The following is a 23,709-nucleotide window of genomic DNA, read 5'->3' as shown; positions in this document are numbered from 1 at the left end:
CTGATGGAATGCACGGAAACCCGGTGGGCACATCTCGACCAGGGGCACACCCCCTTCAGTGCCCAACCAGGTCTCCGTGCGCCTATAATATCCGCGGCACCCCTGAATCAGATCATGTATTAGGGGGCCTTATTGGCCACGGACCGTGCGTTGCATAACATCAGGCGAGGCCCAGGCTCTGAGGGTCTTGACCATCCGAGGCAGGAGAAGTCAGGGGATCGGGCACGCGATCGCCTGCATACATCGAGCAACGTGACCCCTATGTCGATCGATCCCCCTTCCGCCATATCTGCCCCTCCCACTTACCGTGCAAATAGACTCACCCTCACACAAAGGAACACACTCCCCCCCCATAACCTCCGAACCCATTCGATAGTCGCCACGAGCATGCGCTGGAACTGGTTTCCCTCCCGACGGGCTACCCCCATCACCCGCCCTAACCCTCCCACCCCACCCGACACTACCCTCCCCTCCAACCCAGACCCGTCAGTTCCCACCTCCCTTAAAATTCCCATTAAAATTCCCTTAAAACCCGATTAAAATAATTAATTAAAAATCCCCTGAGTCTCCTATTTTTGGCATGCCATCTCTCGGGGTTCCAAAACCCGTCCTCAAGATGGGCCCTCGATAATGTGGGGGGCCAGACCCGCGAGAGAGGGGAATCTCGCAGGGCAAGAAGGTCAGCCGCTGTAAATGTCCGCATGATAAAAGTCCGGCAAACAGACCCATCCTGGACCTGTCAAGATGGAAATTGACGCACCAGTAATTCCGAGTAGAAGACAGACGGGATATAGGTCTTGGGCGGTAGATGAACAAACCGCCATGATTCAGTCAGAGCTCCAACCCCTCATCTCCAATCCCGAGGGGTGGTCTATGGGCGCGGGGGGGGGGAGAAGGATATAGTCCTACAATAGACAAGCTAGGATTGTCCAGGACCATCCTCAATTCCCCCAGCTGGGGACCAAAGGTCTTCAGAAGATCCCCTTGCAGCCAGCCCATGGGCATCCTCAAAGATGGTAAAAAGGTGCCTACATGGCCCGTGATCGTCCTTCAAGTTGACAAAGAGGACGAAACACGCGCCTAATGGGCCAAGCTGCTCCACCGACGAGGCATCTCTCTCCAAAAGTCCGGGGGGGGGGCAAAGGACTCAAAAAGCCCCCATAGACGTCCTCTAGATGGTAGCGAGGGCGTCCCCTGGACCCGTGGACAACCTTCAAGATGACAAAGAAGACGACCATCGGGCCTCTTCATGGCCGCTAAGCCAGGCCTCCAGCTGGAATAGGCCACTCACCCGCTGGGTTTGCTGGGTCATGCCACAGTTCGCCGGACCCAGTCAACCACCAACAGGCTAGGCCCTGGCCAAGCCGGTCCAGCCAGGCCGCCGCCACCGCCGCCACCGACACTACCGCTGCCGGGGGGAAAGAGCCTCCAGGCCAGGCCGCCGCTGCCACCGAAGAACTCGGCCGCCGCCGCCACTGTTGGAAAAGGCCAGGTTGCTCACACCACCGGCACCGCAGACGAGGGGGGACAAAGGGGAGAGAGGCTCTAGGCCCCTCCCGAAGCAGGGCCAAGCCAGGCCGCCGACCACCGCCGCCGGAGAACCGCCGGAAAAAACCGGCCGCCACCGCCGCCGCCGCCGCTGGAAAAGCCGGGCCGCTGCCGCCCAGCCAGGCCGCTGCCGCCCGGCCTGGAGAAGGCCGGACCGCTGCCGCTGCTGGAAAAGGCCCGGCCGCTGGAAAAGGCTTTCTTCGGTGGAAATGGAGAAAAATTCATTTGCCCTTTGATGTAATCTGCCCTTTTATGTAATCTGAAGTATGTACTGACATCTTTCAGAAACAGAATTTGACTTGCCATTAAAGGAAAATTTATAAATGTATCTCTGAGCTTATACGTATGTAAGAAAAGCGTACCTCATCATTAGCTTTATTAGAGAAAAGCACTAACACATGAAGAAAATGTGTCTAAATTGAAGTTTATTAGGAGGCGCATGTACAACTTTGCAAAGTACCTTGAAAAGGACAGGTAGGAACATGGCGAAGATTGAAATGGACAGACTTAGCCTGTCCCCCACACTAAACAATCTGTTCGGTGCCAATTGAGATAACTGTTTCTAAGGTATATGCTGATTTCAAATGAAGATTTGAATCCAATGAAGACCTCTGGTTGCATGGACAAGGATGCCTGCTGCAATCTTAGTATTATTATTATTTAATTAAACAAGATCACTATAACTAATATAGGCTAAAGTATGCTGTTGGTTTATGACATCTGCATCTTGATTTATCCCTGCAGGCACCAGTTTTCACAACCAAGGTTCAACCTTGGAACATGGTAAATAAACATATTCAGTACAGTGGTAGGTTTCAAATTTTTTTATTACTAGTTCTGTGGGTGTGGCATGGTGGGCCTGGCATGGTTTGGTGGGCGTGGCTTGGTGGGTATGGCACGGAAAGGATACTGTAAAATCTCCATTCCCACCCCACCCGACACTACCCTCCCCCCTCCAACCCAGACCCGTCAGTTCCACCTCCCTTAAAATTCCCATTAAAATTCCCTTAAAACCCTATTAAAATAATTAATTAAAATCCCTGAGTCTCCTATTTTGGCATGCCATCTCTCGGGGTTCCAAAACCCGTCCTCAAGATGGGCCCTCGATAATGTGGGGCCAGACCCGAGAGAGAATCTCGCAGGGCAAGAAGGTCAGCCGCTGTAAATGTCCGCATGATAAAAGTCCGGCAAACAGACCCATCCTGGACCTGTCAAGATGGAAATTGACGCACCAGTAATTCGAGTAGAAGACAGGCGGGATATAGGTCTTGGGCGGTAGATGAACAAACCGCCATGATTCAGTCAGAGCTCAACCCCTCATCTCCAATCCCGAGGGGTGGTCTATGGGCGCGGGGGGGGGGGGGAGGAGGGTATAGTCCTACAATAGACAAGCTTGGGTTGGCCAGGGCCATCCTCAATTCCCCAGCTGGGGACCAAAGGTCTTCAGAAGATCCCCTTGCAGCCAGCCCATGGGCATCCTCGAAGATGGTAAAAAGGTGCCTACATGGCCCGTGATCGTCCTTCAAGTTGACAAAGAGGACGAAACACGCGCCTAATGGGCCAAGCTGCTCCACCGACGAGGCATCTCTCTCCAAAAGTCCGGGGGGGGGGCAAAGGACTCAAAAAGCCCCCATAGACGTCCTCTAGATGGTAGCGAGGGCGTCCCCTGGACCCGTGGACAACCTTCAAGATGACAAAGAAGACGACCATCGGGCCTCTTCATGGCCGCTAAGCCAGGCCTCCAGCTGGAATAGGCCACTCACCCGCTGGGTTTGCTGGGTCATGCCACAGTTCGCCGGACCCAGTCAACCACCAACAGGCTAGGCCCTGGCCAAGCCGGTCCAGCCAGGCCGCCGCCACCGCCGCCACCGACACCGACACTACCGCTGCCGGGGGGAAAGAGCCTCCAGGCCAGGCCGCCGCTGCCACCGAAGACCCCGCCCGCCGCCGCCACTGTTGGAAAAGGCCAGGTTGCTCACACCACCGGCACCGCAGACGAGGGGGGACAAAGGGGAGAGAGGCTCTAGGCCCCTCCCGAAGCAGGGCCAAGCCAGGCCGCCGACCACCTCCGCCGGAGAACCGCCGGAAAAAACCGGCCGCCACCGCCGCTGGAAAAGCCGGGCCGCTGCCGCCCAGCCAGGCCGCTGCCGCCCGGCCTTGAGTAGGCGGACGCTGCCGCTGCTGGAAAAGGCCCGGCCGCTGGAAAAGGCTTTCTTGGTGGAAATGGAGAAAATTCATTTGCCCTTTGATGTAATCTGCCCTTTTATGTAATCTGAGTATGTACTGACATCTTTCAGAAACAGAATTTGACTTGCCATTAAAGGAAAATTTATAAATGTATCTCTGAGCTTATACGTATGTAAGAAAAGCGTACCTCATCATTAGCTTTATTAGAAAAGCACTAACACATGAAGAAAATGTGTCTAAATTGAAGTTTATTAGGAGGCGCATGTACAACTTTGCAAAGTACCTTGAAAAGGACAGGTAGGAACATGGCGAAGATTGAAATGGACAGACTTAGCCTGTCCCCCACACTAAACAATCTGTTCGGTGCCAATTGAGATAACTGTTTCTAAGGTATATGCTGATTTCAAATGAAGATTTGAATCCAATGAAGACCTCTGGTTGCATGGACAAGGATGCCTGCTGCAATCTTAGTATTATTATTATTTAATTAAACAAGATCACTATAACTAATATAGGCTAAAGTATGCTGTTGGTTTATGACATCTGCATCTTGATTTATCCCTGCAGGCACCAGTTTTCACAACCAAGGTTCAACCTTGGAACATGGTAAATAAACATATTCAGTACAGTGGTAGGTTTCAAATTTTTTTATTACTAGTTCTGTGGGTGTGGCATGGTGGGCCTGGCATGGTTTGGTGGGCGTGGCTTGGTGGGTATGGCACGGAAAGGATACTGTAAAATCTCCATTCCCACCCCACTCCAGGGGAAGGTTACTGCAAAAATCCCCATTTCCTCCCAATCAGCTGGGACTTGGGAGGCAGAGAATAGATAGGGGCGGAGCCAGTCAGAATTTTTAATACCGGTTCTCTGAACTAATCAAAATTTCCGCTACCGGTTCTCCAGAACTGGTCAGAACCTGCTGGAACCCACCTCTGATTCAGTGGCTTCTGAGCAGGTTTCAGAGTGTATTTCTTTCACAATTATTACAGAGAATTCTAGATAGTTCGGTAATTAGATTGAGAAATGGTTACACGTCGTGGGTAATGCTTCTAAGTTAATATCAGCCTTTGGTTGATTTGTATGTTCAAAGAATGCTGGGATCTGAATAGTCATTTCATCATTACCAAAATGGCTCCATCCAACATTTCTAAGTATAATGTGCTACGCTATGCTATGTTATGCTCTACTCTGCTAGTTGATTGGGCTGGCTTTTGTGTGTGTGTGAATATATAGCTACATTCCAGCAGGAGAGTTGGGATTCCAAAGTACATGATTTCCTTCTCCTTCAATTTGTTTTTGCCCATGATTTTTCAGGAAGATAAAGGTTTTTTGCATACATAAAACTTTTTCATATTACAAGGTACGTCATTCCATCTGCCACCCTGAAAGATCTCGGCGCAGTCTTCATTACTGCTGTGGTCATTGGGTTCACCTTCTGACCAATTCCTAAATAAGGAAGATAGTCAAATTAGTCTGAGAGAAATTCAGAAAGAGATGCCTTTCCTTTTCACCCATATCATCTTCTGCCTGCCAAGTATAACCTAACGCAGAAGGTCTGTACTTTTCCAGTGGTGGCTTTGGGTCAGTCATGTACAGTGGTGGAGTTCAAGTAATTTAACAACTGGTTCTCTGCCCTAATGATTTTTTCCAACAACCAGTTCACCAAACTGCTCAGGAAGTTAACAACCGGTTCTCCCGAAGTGGTGCGAACTGGCTGAATCCCACCACTGGTCATGTATATTCTATTGTTTTCTAGTATGTTTTTCAGTATGAAACTTCAGGAAGCATATGTAGGCCTTCAAAGCTCAGCAGGGGATCTGCCAGATTGGGCCTGGTTTAATGTTAACACAATATCTACCTGTACACCATGTCCTGCATCTTATATCGTTGTCTTCTCATCTATGGAAAAGACTGTTTCCTCACCTGACTCTTAGAAGCTATACAAGGACATGGAATTAGTGCTTTTCTGGATTTACAAATGCCAACAGTACTAACTAGCCATCATAATCAATATTGAGGTTTATTAGGAATTATAATTCAGCAACATCTGGAGGCTATTACCTAAACTCCTAAAATCTTTTTCATATGTAATCCCACCTTTGGCTGCTTCTTGGGGATTAAATGCAAATTACCTCATTAAAATGATTTGGGGTGGCCACTATCTCCCACATTTCCCATCTTCATAACTTTCTTCATTCTACTTCTTACTTGTGAATAAATGTATCCCTAATGGTTGACATTATTGACCTCTTGTCAATGACCAAGGCTCAGTAGAAGTCCACTGCCAGCTAGCTGAGCCTCCGTGTTCTCCTTATTAACACTATTTGTTCATCTTAGATGAGCTAGCAGTGAAAGGGAAGGTGGTTGACAAAAATATGTGCAATGAATGAGCAGCAAGGATAGTAGGGAAAAATGAATGGGTGAATTCCAGATTTTGTAGGATTTTTAGAACGTCTCTCTGCTTATTCAGCTCCAAACTGAACATCTTCTTGAGAGAGGAAGAAACTTCACTATGTTCTTTACTCTAGTTAGAAGGAATAGCTGAAAACATGGAGAACTAGCAGCTATGGTTGCTTCTAGTGATCAACTGGGTCAACTAATCCTCTTCACTAGTGAGGCCATCTTGTAGGAGAAACATTTGATATTAAAGCCATTGTTAGATGACCTTTTTTTCATCCCACTATCTTTTCAGGCCAGAGCATCGGAGTTGCTTTGGCTATTTTCAAACATCAGGAATCTATAAGCATGGGCATGGACTTGTAAGTCTCTAGAATGCACATAGAACTTCCAACCATTCAGTATTTGCCCTTCCTGACTACTCTCCGTTGCCTACTAAATGCTTACTGGTAGCATGTTGGCAATTCTCTATATGATCTCCTTTATCTTATCCCAGTCACTGTTCTGATACGGTCTCAGGAAATAAGCAAGATAGCCAAGAGCACCAGCTGCTTAAATTGCTCATAACTGCAAGTACTCAGTTATGAAGTCACATGACTAACAGGCTCATCTTGCATGAGTATATATGGAGGTTGCCCTCATTTGGAAGATCTCATTGAACTGTCCCTTCAAGTAGATCAACTATACATTGTTTTAAGGGTGACTGCATTTTCCCCCCAGTGGTTCCCTAATGTATTGCTGATTGAAAGTATGCTTAAAAAAATAAATTCTACCTTGGTTCCTTGCTCCTGCCAGTTATTTGTCAATACTGTATTGGTCAATATGGTATTTGAAAGTCACAAAAGTACCATAAGTAACAGTCAGATATTTTATAGGGATCTTATGAAAACGTTCTGTGCAGTAAAGTTCACTCTTTATGCAGATGGGTGTTAAATGGAAGGTGTGAGGAAGAAAACAGGAAGATGGATTAAAAAATATTCAGTGCAGCATAGAATTGTGTAATATGCAATGTCTAGTCACTACAAACAGAGTGGTGGTGGAATACAATTTTTTTTACTACCGGTTCTGTGGGCATGGCTTAGTGGGCGTGGTGTTTCTTGGTGGGCATGGCAGGGAAGGATACTGCAAAATCCCCATTTCCTCCCCACTCTATGGCCAGCCAGAGGTAGTATTTGCCGGTTCTTCATATTACACAAAATTTCCGCTACCAGAACCTGTCAGAACCTGCTGAATAGCACCCCGGAAACAGAGACAATTCTTCTTTGTGCCAACAGAGACTTGGCCTCCTTATTCTTCTAACTTTAGAAGAATGGAATATTTAGAATAGATTCTCTGCTATTCTACATGCAGTTCTTTTCCTCCTGCCCAGTCCAATGGCAGCATTTTAAGACAACAGGTTCTTGGACTTCTAGGAGCTTCTGCACTTCTCTTTCTGACAGCCACCATTCTCATATTTTTTGTTGGGATTGCTCTGGGTTGTAGTTTAATAATATTATGAAGGAACAGGTTCTCTACTCCTGCTTAAGGAATGCTTAAGATACCAACCACTGTCCTATGTTAGTCTTTTCTCCCAAACATTATGGAAGTTTAAGTTTTGTGGCAGAGTTCATGCCTATTAATTTAGGGCAGTGTTTCTCAACCTTAACCACTTTAAGAACTGTGGAATTCAACTCCCAGAATTCCCAGTCCAGCATTCTGGGTGGGGAATTTTAGAGTGCCAGGATTTTGGCTGGGGAATTCTGGGCGTTGAAGTCCATGTATCTTAAAGTGATCAAGTTTGAGAAATGCTGGTTTAGGGTGTTGAATACTTTTAACAGGGAAGGAGCTACACATGAAACTTGTGTTTCTGCTTTTTCAGAATGGAAAATTCAGGAAATTTGTTAAAACACCTGTCTAATGGTACCATATGAAAGCTATGAAAAGTGCATTGCATAGGCTTGTCTTACTTGAAGCTGGTTCTGTAGTCTGTGCTATCAACCCATCTCCATTGCCCTTCATCATTGTGATCACTGAGTCCAATCCAGTAGCGCTCACCCCTGGTTTCAGCCTGGAGGAAATTCTAGGGTGCCAAAATTTGGGGAAGGAAGAAGGAATCAAAGTTATAACAGCAAAAGCAATAATAACAGTGTTACAAAATACTTAAGTTGAATTCATCTGGAAGAACTCTTTTACCTGTATTCATAGTAATTAACTACAGTCATGTACTACCAGACCTTCCTAAAATGCTTATTCCAAAATATGTTTTGGTTGATTCAATGACCACGACTCTGATATATGTGTGTAAGAGACTATCTTGTTAAAGCTTTGATTATGAAATTGATTTGCCTCATTCAATACGGTCCTTTGACAAACATCATCTTCCAATTGCAGTTTTCTTGACTTTTTCCGCCATCAGTTCTATATTTCTTTCCCACATAAAAAGAACATGGAAGAAACCACCTCTCTTTCTTTTTTTTTTAGGGAGGAGCCATATCTCTGGAATATTCTAGTATAGCAACCTTAATCATAGATGGTGGGCTGAAATAGATTAATGTGAAACAAAATGTAAGGGTCTATATCAGGGGTGGCAAACTCGATTTCATTGAGGGTTGTGTTTGACCTCGGGGGGCTGGGGTGGGCATGGCCAGATTGATGTCACTCCTGTAGGGGTGCCTGTGGTGGCCCGAATGCTTTGCCAGTGAAAACAGGCTCCCAAGCTCTGTTTTCGGCTGCCATGGCCTCCTGCAACCCTCTCCCGATAAAAATGGAGCTCTGGCCCTCCCAAGCTACATTTTCACTGGCAGAGGGTTGCAGAAGGCTGAGTTCAGGACCCCATTTTTGCTGGCAGAAGCACTGTGGGCCAGTCCTTCACTGTTTCCAGGGCGGCCCCACGGGCCAGACCTAAGTACCCTCTGAGCTGCATCCGGCCCCTGGGCCTTGAGTTTGACAGCCGTGGTCTATATCAACCAATAATCTTCTCCCATGGAGTTCTGTTACATTTTTTAACACCATGTGTCATTTACAAGTGGGAATTTGTGGGTATCCAGATGTTGTGAACTATAATTCACAGCATCCTTCGCCATGGGCCACATTGGTTGGCTTGTTGAGAATTGTATTTAGTGATATCTGAAGGAATGTGATCCCATTCTTGTTACTGAAGTAGCTGCCCATTGCACCTTTGCATGAATCACAGCTTGAGGGTTACTTCTAGATTGAAAAACTAGTCTTCCAGAGCCAGCAATAGCAATAGCACTTAAACTTATATACCACTTCACAGTGCTTTACAGCCCTCTCTAAGCGGTTTACAGAATCAGCCTATTGCCCTCAACAGTCTGGGTCTCCATTTTACTGACCTTGGAAGGATGGAAGGCTGAGTCAACCTTGAGCCCGGTGAGATTTGAACTGGACATTTCTATTATTTCTATATCAGCTCTCTTTTTACTCCACAAGCCATCAAAAGCAGTTGGAAGGCAATTTGTGATTGTTTTTATTTCTACCAACTCAGAAATATTATGAGAAAGGAAATCTCTACTCCTTCTGAAAATCTGACCTTCACTTCACACAGAGAAAAAGAAAACAACCCACCCCCCTGAAAATCTTGAATGATTTTTTTTGGGGGGGGGTTGTCATGAATGATCATTTTTACTGTACGCTATCCAGTCTTTACAGATCTGGGTTATCTTATACAATTTTGAAATAAATAAAAATAAACAAACTGAACTGCTTGGTCCTTTCCAAGTCAGTATGGTATTCTAGGGGAAGTAGGAAACAGAAACTTCAGTTTCAGTCTGGCTTGTTTTTCTAAGCTGGTGGCAACCACAAAGATGTTGACATGATTTCAAGGGCAGGATCAGAAAAGAGGGATAAAGCAAGAGTTCCCTTCAATGGGGAAATTGGGCTACAGTGACTTAAAGTAACAAGTTCGATCCTAGGTAGAGGCAGGGGGTTGGACTAGATGACCTGCAAAGGTCCCTTCCAACTCTGTTAATCTGTTAACACAACATTTAGATTCTTAGTAGGTTTCTCTACAATGCAGTTAAGCCAGAAATAAATCAGTTCAGCTCTTCAAAAGTGAGGTCTAGTGTGGTTTCAACATGGCATAGACTCCATATCTGCATGTGTCTATTGGCTACTAAATTTTCTGTTTCTTTTAGAAGAAGTAGCCATACGTATGCTGGAAGCGTTGCTTAGCTCTGACGACCTCCTATTGAAACTGCAACTTTGTAGGAGCTTTGGACCTCATTTCCCTCCCGTCTCCAAAGAATCTTGGGAAATGTAGTTTGCAATATCAGAAAGGACTTTCTGTCCCTTGCTTAGATCAAGGCAACAGGTCAACATAGCTTTCTTTTGGGAAGAGGGTTGCCCCATGTAGATATACTCAATTTCCTCTTTGAGACTAAAAAGCAAATACTAAACGAAGAAAAGGTGGCCCATTTCTATCTTATATGTTCTCATGCTTTTTTTTAAAGTTAAGATTACCGGGAATTTTCATTTAGTCTCTAATTATCCCCATGTCACCCATCTTAGCTTCTGATTATTCTTAGTTCTATCAGACTTGCAATATCACTTTGCATCAGTATGGTGTGCTATGAGTGTAGATAGGCAATAGGAACGTATTAGTGGTGGGTTTCAAATTTGTTTTACTACCGGTTCTGTGGGTATGGCTTGATGGGTGTGGCATGACATGGCTTGGTGGGCATGGCTTGGGCATGGCAGGGGAAGGTTACTGCAAAATCTCCTTTCCCTCCCCACTCTGGGGCCAGCTAGAGGTGGTATTTGCTGGTTCTCTGAACTACTCAAAATTTCTGCTACCTGTTCTCCAGAACCTGTTAGAGCCTGCTGAATTTCACCCCTGGTTCCCTCACAACATAGCTAGTCAGGAGTTGATAGGAACTTTTAAACCTACACCTTCTCTCAAACAAATACCAGGATCCTTACCTGTTCAACCTGATTGGCAATGACTACCAATTCTGACTCCTTTTCTTCACAATGATTCTTTGCTGTGTGCCAAATAACTTGTTCGATGGAGAAGAAGTAACATGCCCCGTCAAAATGTTTCCATTCTCTGCTTTTGGCTCCACATGGGTACACTGGCAAAGAAGAAAATAAAAGAACTTTTCTGGCTTTGGCTGCCAGAGGTTTTGGTGTAGATGTCTGCTATATCGCACTGGCATTTTGGAAGCATGTAGTTTTTCTGCAGTAGAAAAGCAGGAAAACTAAGACTGTTGTAGGATATGAACAGCCGGGAACTGGAAGACTAGTTCAGCTGTGCACCAAGTACAGCGTTGTGAGTGAATTAAGTGTTTCCCTCTGGAAGAACTCAAAGGAATAAACTTAAGTCTCAGTAAATTTATTTAGTACATTGGAAAGAGGAAGAGACCATGCTAGAATTTTGAAGAGAGGGAAACAGAATTGCTTTAGAGATACCTGAACCACAATTGTAGTGGAAATAAATGATGGCCCTAGGCAGAGAGTTGGATTAGAAGACCTTCAAGATCCCTTCCATATCTAAGCAACAACTTACTGTGAAAAGCCGATTTTATGGTGGAATTTGATCCTCAAGGCAGCGATTGCGTTTTTACTCAGGGGACCCTGGTACAGAGGCTTAGAAGGGTTACTTTATTTGCCAAGTTTTCTGGGATCACATGGTATCCAAAGAAATTACTTGGTTAAAACTGAGGTGCCAGAGTACAATCCTGCGTGGAAAATGCACTGTGTTGATATTTATTCTCCTAAAAGGCTCCATTGTGGGCTCTGTTGGGATCTGCTTTAATTAGTAACCCCCGACATCAGTAGTGGGTTTCAATTTTTTTTTACTACCGGTTCTGTGGGTGTGGCTTGGTGGGTGTGGCATGGCTTGGTGGGCGTGGCAGAGGAAGGATACTGTAAAATCTCCATTCCCTCCCAATCCAGGGAAGGTTACTGCAAAATCTCCTTTCCCTCCTGATCAGCTGGGACTCGGGAGGCAGAGAATAGATGTGGGTGGGGCCAGTCAGAATTTTTACTACCGGTTCTCCGAACTATTCAAAATTTCCACTACCGGTTTTCCAGAACTGGTCAGAACTTGCTGAAACCCACCTCTGGAACATATATAGCATATGGGCTCTCTTGTGACAATGAGCTGATTTGCCATGTCCCAGGACTATACTCCTGACTAGAATCCGCAACAACGTTTCTTCACGGATAACCTAATATTACAGCACCCAGTCAAGAGTTCACAGTTACGGTTGTTGTTTATCATAGAGGCCCACAACCTTTTGGTTGTTCTTGTTAGATTATTTCTTTGTTTGTGATTACATCGTGGTAGGCAACGTAGCGGTTTCATGCTGTTACTGGAAGGGGCAGGACTAGAATTCCAAGAGGTGTATATCTTTGAGGGGAAAGGCTTTGTTTGGACAGATATTTTGTTTTTGTAAAGAAGACCTTTGAAATCATACAGGTGATGTTGCTTTTTCGGTGACATGGCAAAATTCAATGGCGCAAGATCTAGATCCTGCAATCTGCTCTCCAAAACGAAAAAAAAAATCAAAAAAAAAATCTCCCAGTTTTAATGAATATGCTGGTGTAATGAGGAGTGCTTTGTATAGATCATCTTGCTTTATTTGAAAATGCACCAGAGGACATATCTAAGCATATTTTACCTGTGTAATGTATTCAATGTAAATCAACTCCTGGTTGCTTTTTTACCCTAGGGTAAATTGTCTTTCAAAAATCAAGGAGGGGGAAAAAAAGGCAGTAGATTGTCTTTCAAAAATCAAGGAGACAAAATGGCAATAATGTGTAACAGAGAAGTTATTGGGTGGGGGAAAATGTTCCCTCCAGGGGTAAAATTCAAATTTTTTCCCTACCGGTTCTGTGGGCGTGGCTTGGTGGATGTGGCAGGGGAAGGATACTGCAAAATCTGCATTCCCACCCCACTCTGGGGCCAGCTAGAGGTGGTATTTGCTGGTTCTCTGAACTACTCAAAATTTCCGCTACCTGTTCTCCAGAACCTGTTAGAGCCTGCTGAATTTCACCCCTGGTTCCCTCACAACATAGCTAGTCAGGAGTTGATAGGAACTTTTAAACCTACACCTTCTCTCAAACAAATACCAGGATCCTTACCTGTTCAACCTGATTGGCAATGACTACCAATTCTGACTCCTTTTCTTCACAATGACTCTTTGCTGTGTGCCAAATAACTTGTTCGATGGAGAAGAAGTAACACGCCCCGTCAAAATGTTTCCATTCTCTGCTTTTGGCTCCACATGGGTACACTGGCAAAGAAGAAAATAAAAGAACTTTTCTGGCTTTGGCTGCCAGAGGTTTTGGTGCAGATGTCTGCTATATCGCACTGGCATTTTGGAAGCATGTAATTTTTCTGCAGTAGAAAAGCAGGAAAACTAAGTCTGTTGTAGGATATGAACAGCCGGGAACTGGAAGACTAGTTCAGCTGTGCACCAAGTACAGCGTTGTGAGTGAATTAAGTGTTTCCCTCTGGAAGAACTCAAAGGAATAAACTTAAGTCTCAGTAAATTATTTAGTACATTGGAAAGAGGAAGAGACCATGCTAGAATTTTGAAGAGAGGGAAACAGAATTGCTTTAGAGATACCTGAACCACAATTGTAGTGGAAATAAATGATGGCCCTAGGCAGAGAGTTGGATTAGAAGACCTTCCAGATCCCTTCCATATCTAAGCAACAACTTACTGTGAAAAGCCGATTTTATGGTGGAATTTGATCCTCAAGGCAGCGATTGCGTTTTTACTCAGGGGACCCTGGTACAGAGGCTTAGAAGGGTTACTTTATTTGCCAAGTTTTCTGGGATCACATGGTATCCAAAGAAATTACTTGGTTAAAACTGAGGTGCCAGAGTACAATCCTGTGTGTAAAATGCACTGTGTTGATATTTATTTTCCTAAAAGGCTCCATTGTGGGCTCTGTTGGGATCTGCTTTAATTAGTAACCCCCGACACCAGTGGTGGGTTTCAATTTTTTTTTACTACCGGTTCTGTGGGTGTGGCTTGGTGGGTGTGGCATGGCTTGGTGGGCGTGGCAGAGGAAGGATACTGTAAAATCTCCATTCCCTCCCCAATCCAGGGGAAGGTTACTGCAAAATCCCCATTTCTTCCCAATCAGCTGGGACTCGGGAGGCAGAGAATAGATGGGGTGGGACCAGTCAGAATTTTTACTACCGGTTCTTCGAACTACTCAAAATTTCTGCTACCGGTTCTCCAGAACTGGTCAGAACCTGCTGAAACCCACCTCTGCCTCAAACCCAACAATTTTCACTTCTTGAAAATTACTTACTGCTTTCTAGCTGTTGCTGCCATTTGCTGCTTCCTGTAGGAATAGAAATGTACACAATAATATTACTAGTTGAGAAGGAATAAAAATACCACATTCAAAAGGGATCTTAAGCACTCTGAAAAAAAGATCTAGACCTGGAGTTAGTTTTGTAACAACTTTTGAATTCTACACCATAGGTCTCAACCTTCAAAGGAAAGTGTCCTTCACGAATTACAGTTGCTCTCTCTCCTTCTCTCCTCCTCCATTAATATATTTATGCTTTGATAAACTCATGCCTTTCAGGGCACGTCCTGTGAGCACTATGGTGAGCTGATGCAGGGGTGGGCTTCAAAAATTTTAGCAAGGGATTACAGTCCATCTTCCCGAACTCAAATTTTCATCAGTTATATATTTCTTCATTTGTCGTAACATTTAATGTCCGTTCTTCTTACAGCCCATTTTAAAAATTAGTCCATCTTCTCAAATTCAAATTTTTTCTCCCACTTGTATATTTCTTCAAAATTCATAAGTCCATTTCTTAAATTACAATCCAGCTTCTCAAATTCAAATTTTCATCAGTTATATCTTTCTTCAATTGTCATAACATTTAATGTCCAATCTTCCAATACTACTCCATCAATCAAATATCATTACGAATAAAATCTCTCAAATACAATATTTCCAACTTAACTTCATAACTTTTACTATCTACAAACGTGTCAATTAAAACAAATAAACATTTAAACTACATCCACAATATAACAGTAAACAATTAAAATCATTACATCCACATTATCTAAATTCATAAATTTTACTTTCCATCCTTCACAATTAAATAATATCATCCCATAGATTTATACCATACAAATAGCAAATAACAAAAATCCTATAATTTGTATCCTAAACAAATCAATTCCAAAAATTAACCATAATCATCATATTCACATCTTAAACATTCCTCCCCTCCCCTCCATTTTCCATCATTTCCAAACCAATTAACTTAGCATCTAACAACAAAGGATTCCACTCTTTAAAACATTAATATAGAAATGTCTTGCTTTCGTAACTGAATTAAGAAAATACTTTCTGCCTCTAAAATTCACTGACAAACCCATTGGAACTTCCCATCTAAAATATATCTGATGTTTCTTAAACTCATCCACTAAAAAAGCAAATTCTCTTCTCTTTCTTAACATTTTAGGAGGAATTTCCTTCATCATTTTTATATCTTGTCCCAATATTTGAAATTTATTTTTATAAAAGGCTTGCAAGATTTCATACCTAATCTTTTTAGTTGTAAAATAAATAACCACATCCCTCGGTAATCTATTTTGTCTTGCCCACCAAGAATTAACACGATAAATTCTTTCAATATTAATCTCAAAGTCTTCTGGCTCCACACCCTTTATCTGAGCAAAGGCTTGCATAAAAATCTCTTTTAAATTTTCCTTCCTATTTTGCCTCAATCCCCTCACCCTTATAGCATATTCCATTAATCTATATTGTAATATTACTCTTTCTTCATCTGCCCTATCTACCTTTGCCTGTATATCTTCCATCTTATTATCTAAGTTCCAATTATTTTGATTCTTTTGAATTTCCTCTATTTTCCTTTGCAACTCTAAATTAGCTTTATTAATTTCTTCAAGATTATCTTCCATCTGAATACAAGAGCTTAATATTTGCGAAATTGCATGGTGGGTGAGGCCTAATCAGCCTCCTGCACCACGGCGGCAGGGGCATTGCCCTCCCTGGGCTCTGAAGGCTTTCTTCAAGTCTCCGGGAGGGCGAAAATGGCTTCTTCAGGCTCTGGAGGCCCTCTGGACTCTGGCCCCCTGAACTTCTGGTAGGCCCATTTTTCATACTCCCTGAGCCTCTGTGCATGCCCTTCGCTTACCTGCATCCAAAACAAACTGTGTGAAACTCCTGGGAGGAGCGGGGTGGACGGGGCCAGCCAGGACTGGGATTTTGGAGTTCTCCAAACTATACAGAATCTTCGCTAGAGGTTCTCCTGAACCCCTGCAAAACCCCAGCAGCCCACCCCTAAGCTGATGTCTTGCCAGCTTTCGTTGGCTGGCAGATTTTGTGAGGGGAATCATGACTGGATGCTGAATCTGAGTTGGTGTTAATTTCTCCAAAAGAAAGGTGAGATTTACAACTCTGGATGGCCATTCCTCATAAGTAGACCATGGAAACTGTCATTCTTATGATTGGTGTATGAGTGGAATGGCTGGAGTTGGGATTGCATCAAGCTCACATTTGCAAAGCAGCTATATGGACATTAAGCTTGACTGATTCTTACATATATTTAATCACTTTTGGAGATTTTAAAAAATGTACAGTATATTGGAGAGCTTAAGACTTTTCAGACTGCAAGCACTATATCCATAACTATATTGATTTTTTTTTTGAACTATGCAACAAAAGGATGCTTAGTATAGAGATTTTGGAGAGTTAACAATGGATTAAAGGACCAGAGGGATTTTAAATTATATTTTTCAATTATTTAGATGATCTTTTCTCATTTGAGAAAATGGAGACTGTTTTGGGGGGAGGGGGTTAATGGTAAGGAGACCTTGAAGGCTGGACAGTAATAGAGCATAAATCCTTAGTACACATTTCTCAATACCATTCAGCCAAGCTTTTGGACAGAATGGAACAAATGCTTGCTAAAGCAGAGCATGTTCTAATAAAATGGTAAAACAAGAAGGAGCTGCAATGGATGTCTATGAAATTAATTTGAAAAGATATTTAAATATAATTGAAATGGATCTGATGGATGACATTCCCTAAATTACATGAACAGATATTAAATTAGGAAACTGATTTGGATATTTTTCCCCTTCTGATTATACAACAGAACTCTGTTAAGATTTGAAAATAGCTTTTTTTTAGAAGCGTCAAACAAAAGGATAGATTTTACTCATTAATACAAAAGAAATCTGTTGTGCTTCTGAAGGATTTTCACTTTGAAACACAGATGATCAGCAATTACCATTGGGACTTTAAAAAAAAAGTTAAAGAATAATTTTACAAATTCAGGAAAGTTTATAAGATTGGCTTATAGAGTTAAAAATGGAAAATAATGATATCTGGTTACCCTTACTGGACCTTTGCTGACAAAGATTGATTGGCGTAGTATTTGGATTTTGTTATGTTTACTTAAAAGGTCAGCCATGGGAAGGAGAGAGATTATGCTTTATTTAGAAAGGGTGATAAAATTTATAAAATTGATTTTAAGCTGGTGGGGATGAAGAGGGGAGTTTCCCCCCTTTCCCCCCTCCCCCTATTTTACTTGTATGTTTTTTGTAGATTAGTGAGCTTAAAACTCACTTATTCATCTGCGCTGGACTGGGTTAGTTTTAAATTTATGGGTTTTTAATGGGTTTTTATCCTAAATTTTTTAATCTTGGCCAATTTAATAAGTTTTTTAATTGTATTTTAATTGTATTTATACTGTATCATTGTGTATTTTTTATCTGGCTGTGAACCGCCCTGAGTCCTTCGGGAGAAGGGCGGTATAAAAATTTAAATAATAAAATAAATAAATAAATAAATTATAGAAACATCATCTGTGGGAGACATGGAGACATATAAAGTATATACAGATGCATGAGTGGTTTTGTGGACTAATTTGCAAGTGCTTTGACTGCATTTAGCACAACCGTAACTCTCTGCTGGGCAGAATATACTTTAAATAATGGGTAGGAAAGTGGAATTGTTTTACAATTCTGCAACAGAAGCTGTGGTTCAAGGGTCCTGATTAGATCACGGCTCTCCGACCTTGGCAACTTTAAGCCCGGAGGACTTCAACTCCCAGAATTCCCCAGTCAGCTTGCTGGGAGTTGAAGTCTGGGAGTTGAAGTCCTCCAGGCTTAAAGTTGCCAAGGTTGGAGACCCCTGGATTAGATGACCTTCTATGATATTTCATTGCAATTAATCTACCTCTGGAGTTCTTAAAATTCTCTTTGTTCTCCTTCTATGGCTTAATTTATGTGTATTTTTAATCATGATTTGCTTTGCCTAATTGTGGTTTTATTGACTGAATGGTTCCTATATTGCATTATATTTTTCAACGTTGCAATTTAAAATAATATGATTTTGCTGTGGCAAGTCGTAGTATAACATGCACACACACAGATCTGCCTGCCTGCCTGCCTGCCTGCCTGCCTGTCTGTCTGTCTGCCTGTCTATCTATCTATCTATCTATCTATCTATCTATCTATCTATCTATCTATCTATCTATCTATCTATCTATCTATCTATCTATCTATCGTGTTTTCCTGAAAATAGGACATATCCCGAAAATAAGGCCAACCCTTTATTTCGGGGTTCAAAAAAATATAAGACAGAGTCTTATTTTCAGGGAAACACAGTATCTATGTACATCTTATTTGCCGCAATATGGAAAAAGCAGAAATTGTAGACATAGGCCAGACCTTGTAGGTTTGGTACAACTGTTCTAATATTTATTTATTTATTTACATATGGCAACTCTTCTAGCAATTAATTATTAGATCAAACCTCAATGTATTAAATGAACTATGCAGAGCCAAATGAACTTCTCAACTCATTATGAACTTTTCAGCTTGCCTCTGGCCTTTTGCCAAAAGCAGCTGGAATGTACTTGACTCAGTTCCAAATAAGGTACTTATATGATTGGGCTTTTGCATATACAGATGGCATGTTTAATAAGGAATACATAATGATGTAGCTGAAGGGCAGAATGAGAAGAAGCATCGAAGAGCTATTTCTTTCAATCCATTTCTTTCAATTTTTAATTCTTTCAATCCATTTTGTAAAAGGATGATTTTCTTTTGATTTCACCCTTGATAAAATAAATCCATCTGCAGACTAATTCTTTGCATTGCATTTTATTCTCGCCAGGAAATAAAATATCTACAACAATTGATTGGTAAGTCCCTTGTCTGAACACAGAATTTTGGCTTATTTCTGGCTTGTTTTTCTTCCCATTGAAGGTATTGACAGAAGAAATGAAAGCAAAACTGTAAAAAACTAAATCATCCCCATTATTTTACTTACCTGCATGACTTTTCTGTATTCAGCAAACCATGATTTAAAACTTATTCTCAAAGACAGTTTTGGATTATAACATATAGCAATTAGCTGTAAAGCTGACTCTTATATTTTGTCTCCTGATACACATGGCTCTATATTGTTCCAAGTCAGCTGGAAATTAAGGTATGTTTTGTGGGTTCAGTAACTTGCTCTTTCTAGAATACTGAAGAATTTGAGAGAGTTTTAAAGCCACTTTCTACAACATTTTGTCCTGAAGCCCACACAGTATATCAGAAATCAAAATAGTTGATTTACCTTTGGATGCCACAAGCCCAAACAATATGAAGATCAGCAGGTAAGAAATGGCCAGAAGCACATAAGTCATAGAAGATGTCCATTTCCACTGTGGGATATATCTGTCTTGGGGGGGGAAGGGAGGGGGAGAGAAAGAGAGAGATAGGAAGGGAGGGAGAGAGGGGGAGAGGGAGGGAGAGAGGGAGGGAGGGAGAGAGAGAATAGTAGAATCTAACATGAACATTATTTCCAGTATTTGTGCTTTCAAAATTCCTTATGTAATAAAACCATTGGATAGGAAATGCTCTACTATAATGTTTTAGTAATATTTCTAATTTCTAATGTTAGGAATGTCTGCATACCTGACTATGTGGTCTTGCTGTATAAAAGCAAATAATATAGTTTTCTATATAAGCAGATTGCTATGAAACATAAATAACCAAGCAATAATGAAAGAAAACAACAGTGTTTATTTTGAGTTATTTTTTTCCCTTTAGTTCTGTACTGAGCAGTGATGCCACCAAAGTAATATTTTCTGGCTGAAAAGTTTGACTCATCATACTACTAATCTTAAATACAGGGCATATGTTATAATCTTATAATTTTTCTCCAGCCCAGAAAGTTAATCCAAATTAGAGTCAGGTTTATGCTTCTTGCTACAAATCAATAAAATAAGGAGGTAGGTAACATGTCAAAAATATAATGGATGCCATATTTTAATCACCTATTCTATGTGTAAAAATGTATTGAAATCATAGGCTTAGAACGATGCAATAGGGACAGAATAATTCTGTTTCACCACTCCTTGTTTATCTTTTAAATTTAAATTCACGATTTGTTAAAATTTTGTGGGTATTAGAGACTTTCAAAGCCATGAGCTTAATCTGGTAGCTAATGAGTTTTACCTTCTTCAGATTTAAGAAAGTTTAAATTTAAAATATTTAAAAGAATTTAAAATAATATGCCGTTGGGGGAAAAAAGGGGGGGGGGAGGATGTTGATGTAAGAATATTTTAAATGGATTGGAAGACCAGAGAGATTTGAAAGATTGATTATATTTTTGCTGTAAGATTTGAAAAACAAGTATATAATTAATTAATATACTGATGGGAAATGACTGAAAGGAAACTAAACCCATATTAGGAACTGAGGCTTTATTAAGGGTTACGACTGGACAGTACAGGGAACTAAAGGACCAGGGAAAAAAGAGATAAAATGACTAAACTGGCTATAACTTTTTCTTATCTTAAAGAGATTTTTTAAAAATATGGACTGAAATATTAATAGCTAATATCTCAGTGGATAAACTTTTAGAAGCTGATAAGAAAAATGTTAAGAAATTTTTATATGATGGAGGACAACAAAATTGAGATTACTAAAATGGGAGTGCAAAAGACAAATCAAGAAAAGGAGTTGGACGTGGAACAGGTGTGGCAAGAAATCCTGGATGATGGCCCTTTATAGGATTTACAAAGAAGCCTGGTAAAAACTTTGAAGATTTCTTTTAAATGCCAACAAGTGATGAAAGACCAAATCCTGTGATGCCATAAGAATGATTTAAAGGTTAAGATTGCGCAGAGTGAAAAAGGAATATAAAGTGGGACAATTTGATAAGGGATGAAATATTTGTTTGATATTTCTGGTAACTCGTGAAGGACTTTTTGCTGAACTAAGATTGAAAAGATGATTTCTGGACTGCGGATAGATAAAAGTGAGGCAATGGGAAGAAGAGTTTTTTTTTAAAATTTGTAACTTTGAAGGAGGGAAACTTAGTATAATAGTTTATGCATTTTGTGGTCTTTTTCTTTTCTTTTCTTTTCCACTTCTATTTCTTTTCTTTTCTACTTCTATTTCTTTTCTTTTTTTTCCTTGCATCTTCTGAACTTTCCTTTTTTCTAGCTTAGTTTGCATTAGTTGTTGCTACGTTTATTAAAAGCTTCAATGCAATTATTAACGAAAATGTAATTTCAAAGTTAATGAACTTATAATAAAAGAATTAGAGAAATATACTATTCCAGAGCCATTTAATCTGGGATGGAAAGATATTTTGAGATTAAAAGACGGCCCTTGTATCCCAGCTAAGACACCCCCGTGAGCTGAAAGCAAGCAACAGGGAATGAATGCCTTGATCCAGCTAGGAGGAACTATTTTTTTTAAGGATTATTTTAATTTGTATATTGATGTTTTATATGCCTGTGAACCGCCCTGAGTCCTTTGGGAGATAGGGCGGTATATAAATTCGAATAATAATAATAATAATAATAATAATAATAATAATAATAATAATAATAATAATAATAATAATAATAATAATAATAATAATAATAATAATAATAATAATTTTTTTTCATAATGTCTTGCTATTCTGAAAAATCACTCAGAAAAAACAACAACACCAGACTCTGTGGTATCTACTCAAAATCCCCAAAGCTTTAACCAAAAACTCTTTACTGTTGACCTCACCCCATTCCTAAGAGGTCTGTAAGGGGTGTGCATAAGAGCACCAACGTGCCTACCGTTCCTGTCCTACTGTTTCCTTTCATTATATCCAATTTATATAGTTATTACATACTTATATATATGCTATATATTATATAGTTACTTCATGCTTATGCTTATATATACTGTTGTGACAAAATAAAAATAAATAAAATAATTGAGGATAAAGCCATCACAGAATTGGGGGAGGCTAACCCTAACATTTAGTTCATCCCAAATGATCCTGGAACTGTTTCAGTTAAAGCAAGCCCTCTCTAACTCTAGTGTTAACTGAGTTTTATGATAAATATGACATTGTAGCTCCTTTTAACCCAGGCAAGCACAGCTAATGAGCTATTATGGTTCTGCAATCAAACAAGACAGATACAGACTTCAACGGATAATTAGGACTGCAGGAAAAAAACAATTGCTATCAACCTGCCTTCCATTGAGGACCTGCATACTGCATGAGTCAAAAAGAGGGCTGTGAAAATATCTACAGATACCTCACATCCTGGACATAAATTGTTTCAACTTCTACCCTCAAAATAACACTATAGAGCACTGCACATCGGAACAACTAGACACAAGGACAGCTTTTTCCCTGAATGCCATCACTCTGCTAAACAACTAATTCCCACAATATTGTCGAACTATTTACTAAGACTATTACTATTATTCTTCTCATCCTTCCTATCAGCTATCTCCTTTCTACTTCTGACTATAACCTTGATGCTTGTATCTATACAATTTATATTGTTCTGTTTCCTAGTATGATTTGGTTGTTTATTAGTAACCTTTGACTATCACTAAGTGTTTTATCTTATGATTCTTGATGAATATATTTCCCCCCCCCCTCTTTTTTCTTCCCCCCCCCCTTTTATCTACTCTGAGAGAATATGCACCAAAGACAAATTCCTTGTGTGTCCCATCACACTTGGCCAATAAAGAATTCTATTCTATCTATTCTATTCTTATGCTAAACCAAAGTCTTTCCCCAACCATTAAATTGAATCAATAATAAGTATTTACCAATCATTTTTGCTGGCATGTGCGTTCTGATTTCTGTTAAATATTCCTGATCTCTCACTTGCTGTTCGCAGTCATTGGTGGGAATCATTGTGCAATGAGCTCACGATTGCGGTGGGTTTTTATAGGTTGAATTGAGGAACTTAAATATAATGCCTAAGCTCCCCCTCTTTCATCGCTGCTTCTTAGAAATTTCAAAAAGGAAATTTGCTTAGAATTGGGCTCTTACTGGGTGGGTCCTGTCAAGGAGCCTGAAGCACAATCTTGAGATGTTGGTTGGGAAGAGTTTGAGTCTCTAACTCATAAGGAAGTAGAGAATGATCTTTGGACTGCAAACCTGGCCATCTCTTTATTAGATCTATGCCTCTCCTGATTTAGTAGGCTACTTGGGAGATGGCTTAGATTAAGTCCATGCTTGATGTTAGCTTTCTTGAGGGGTGATTCTACTGGCCTTAAAGGAGAGAGCAGTATGACCCTCCTCAGGAGGCCATCACCGGATTTTATAGTCCTA

At 41.1% G+C, this 23,709-nt stretch overlaps 1 protein-coding gene across 2 annotated transcripts; it reads right to left on the bottom strand.

Annotated features, from left to right (window-relative positions):
• Positions 1 to 4,367: 4,367 nt before the first annotated feature.
• Positions 4,368 to 23,288, bottom strand: LOC131193198 (hepatic lectin-like). 2 transcript variants are annotated; one of them, XM_058173143.1, is made up of 6 exons: positions 23,202 to 23,288; positions 19,714 to 19,818; positions 14,401 to 14,433; positions 13,216 to 13,367; positions 8,079 to 8,191; positions 4,368 to 5,181 (listed from the first exon to the last, which is right to left on the bottom strand). In XM_058173143.1, the coding sequence occupies exons 1-6, from the start codon at positions 23,218 to 23,220 to the stop codon at positions 5,046 to 5,048; spliced, it is 558 nt and encodes a 185-aa protein (XP_058029126.1). In that variant the 5' UTR covers positions 23,221 to 23,288; the 3' UTR covers positions 4,368 to 5,045. The 2 variants fall into 2 exon arrangements, with proteins under 2 accessions (XP_058029126.1, XP_058029127.1); XM_058173144.1 differs by lacking the exon at positions 13,216 to 13,367 and adding an exon at positions 11,050 to 11,201.
• Positions 23,289 to 23,709: the final 421 nt, after the last annotated feature.

Source organism: Ahaetulla prasina, chromosome 2 (assembly GCF_028640845.1).
Source record: "Ahaetulla prasina isolate Xishuangbanna chromosome 2, ASM2864084v1, whole genome shotgun sequence".
In the NCBI taxonomy this organism is placed as follows: domain Eukaryota; kingdom Metazoa; phylum Chordata; class Lepidosauria; order Squamata; family Colubridae; genus Ahaetulla; species Ahaetulla prasina.
Note: the sequence above shows the minus strand (reverse complement) of the source record. Positions and strands in the feature narration are given on the sequence as shown.

Excerpts from the sequence above, each read along its gene's own strand:
- LOC131193198 (XM_058173143.1), bottom strand. Across the intron at positions 13,368-14,400 it reads GCAGCAACAGCTAGAAAGCA|TGTACCCATGTGGAGCCAAA; the intron begins GTAAGTAATTTT and ends CTTCTTTGCCAG. Across the intron at positions 8,192-13,215 it reads TTGCCAATCAGGTTGAACAG|AATTTCCTCCAGGCTGAAAC; the intron begins GTAAGGATCCTG and ends TTGGCACCCTAG.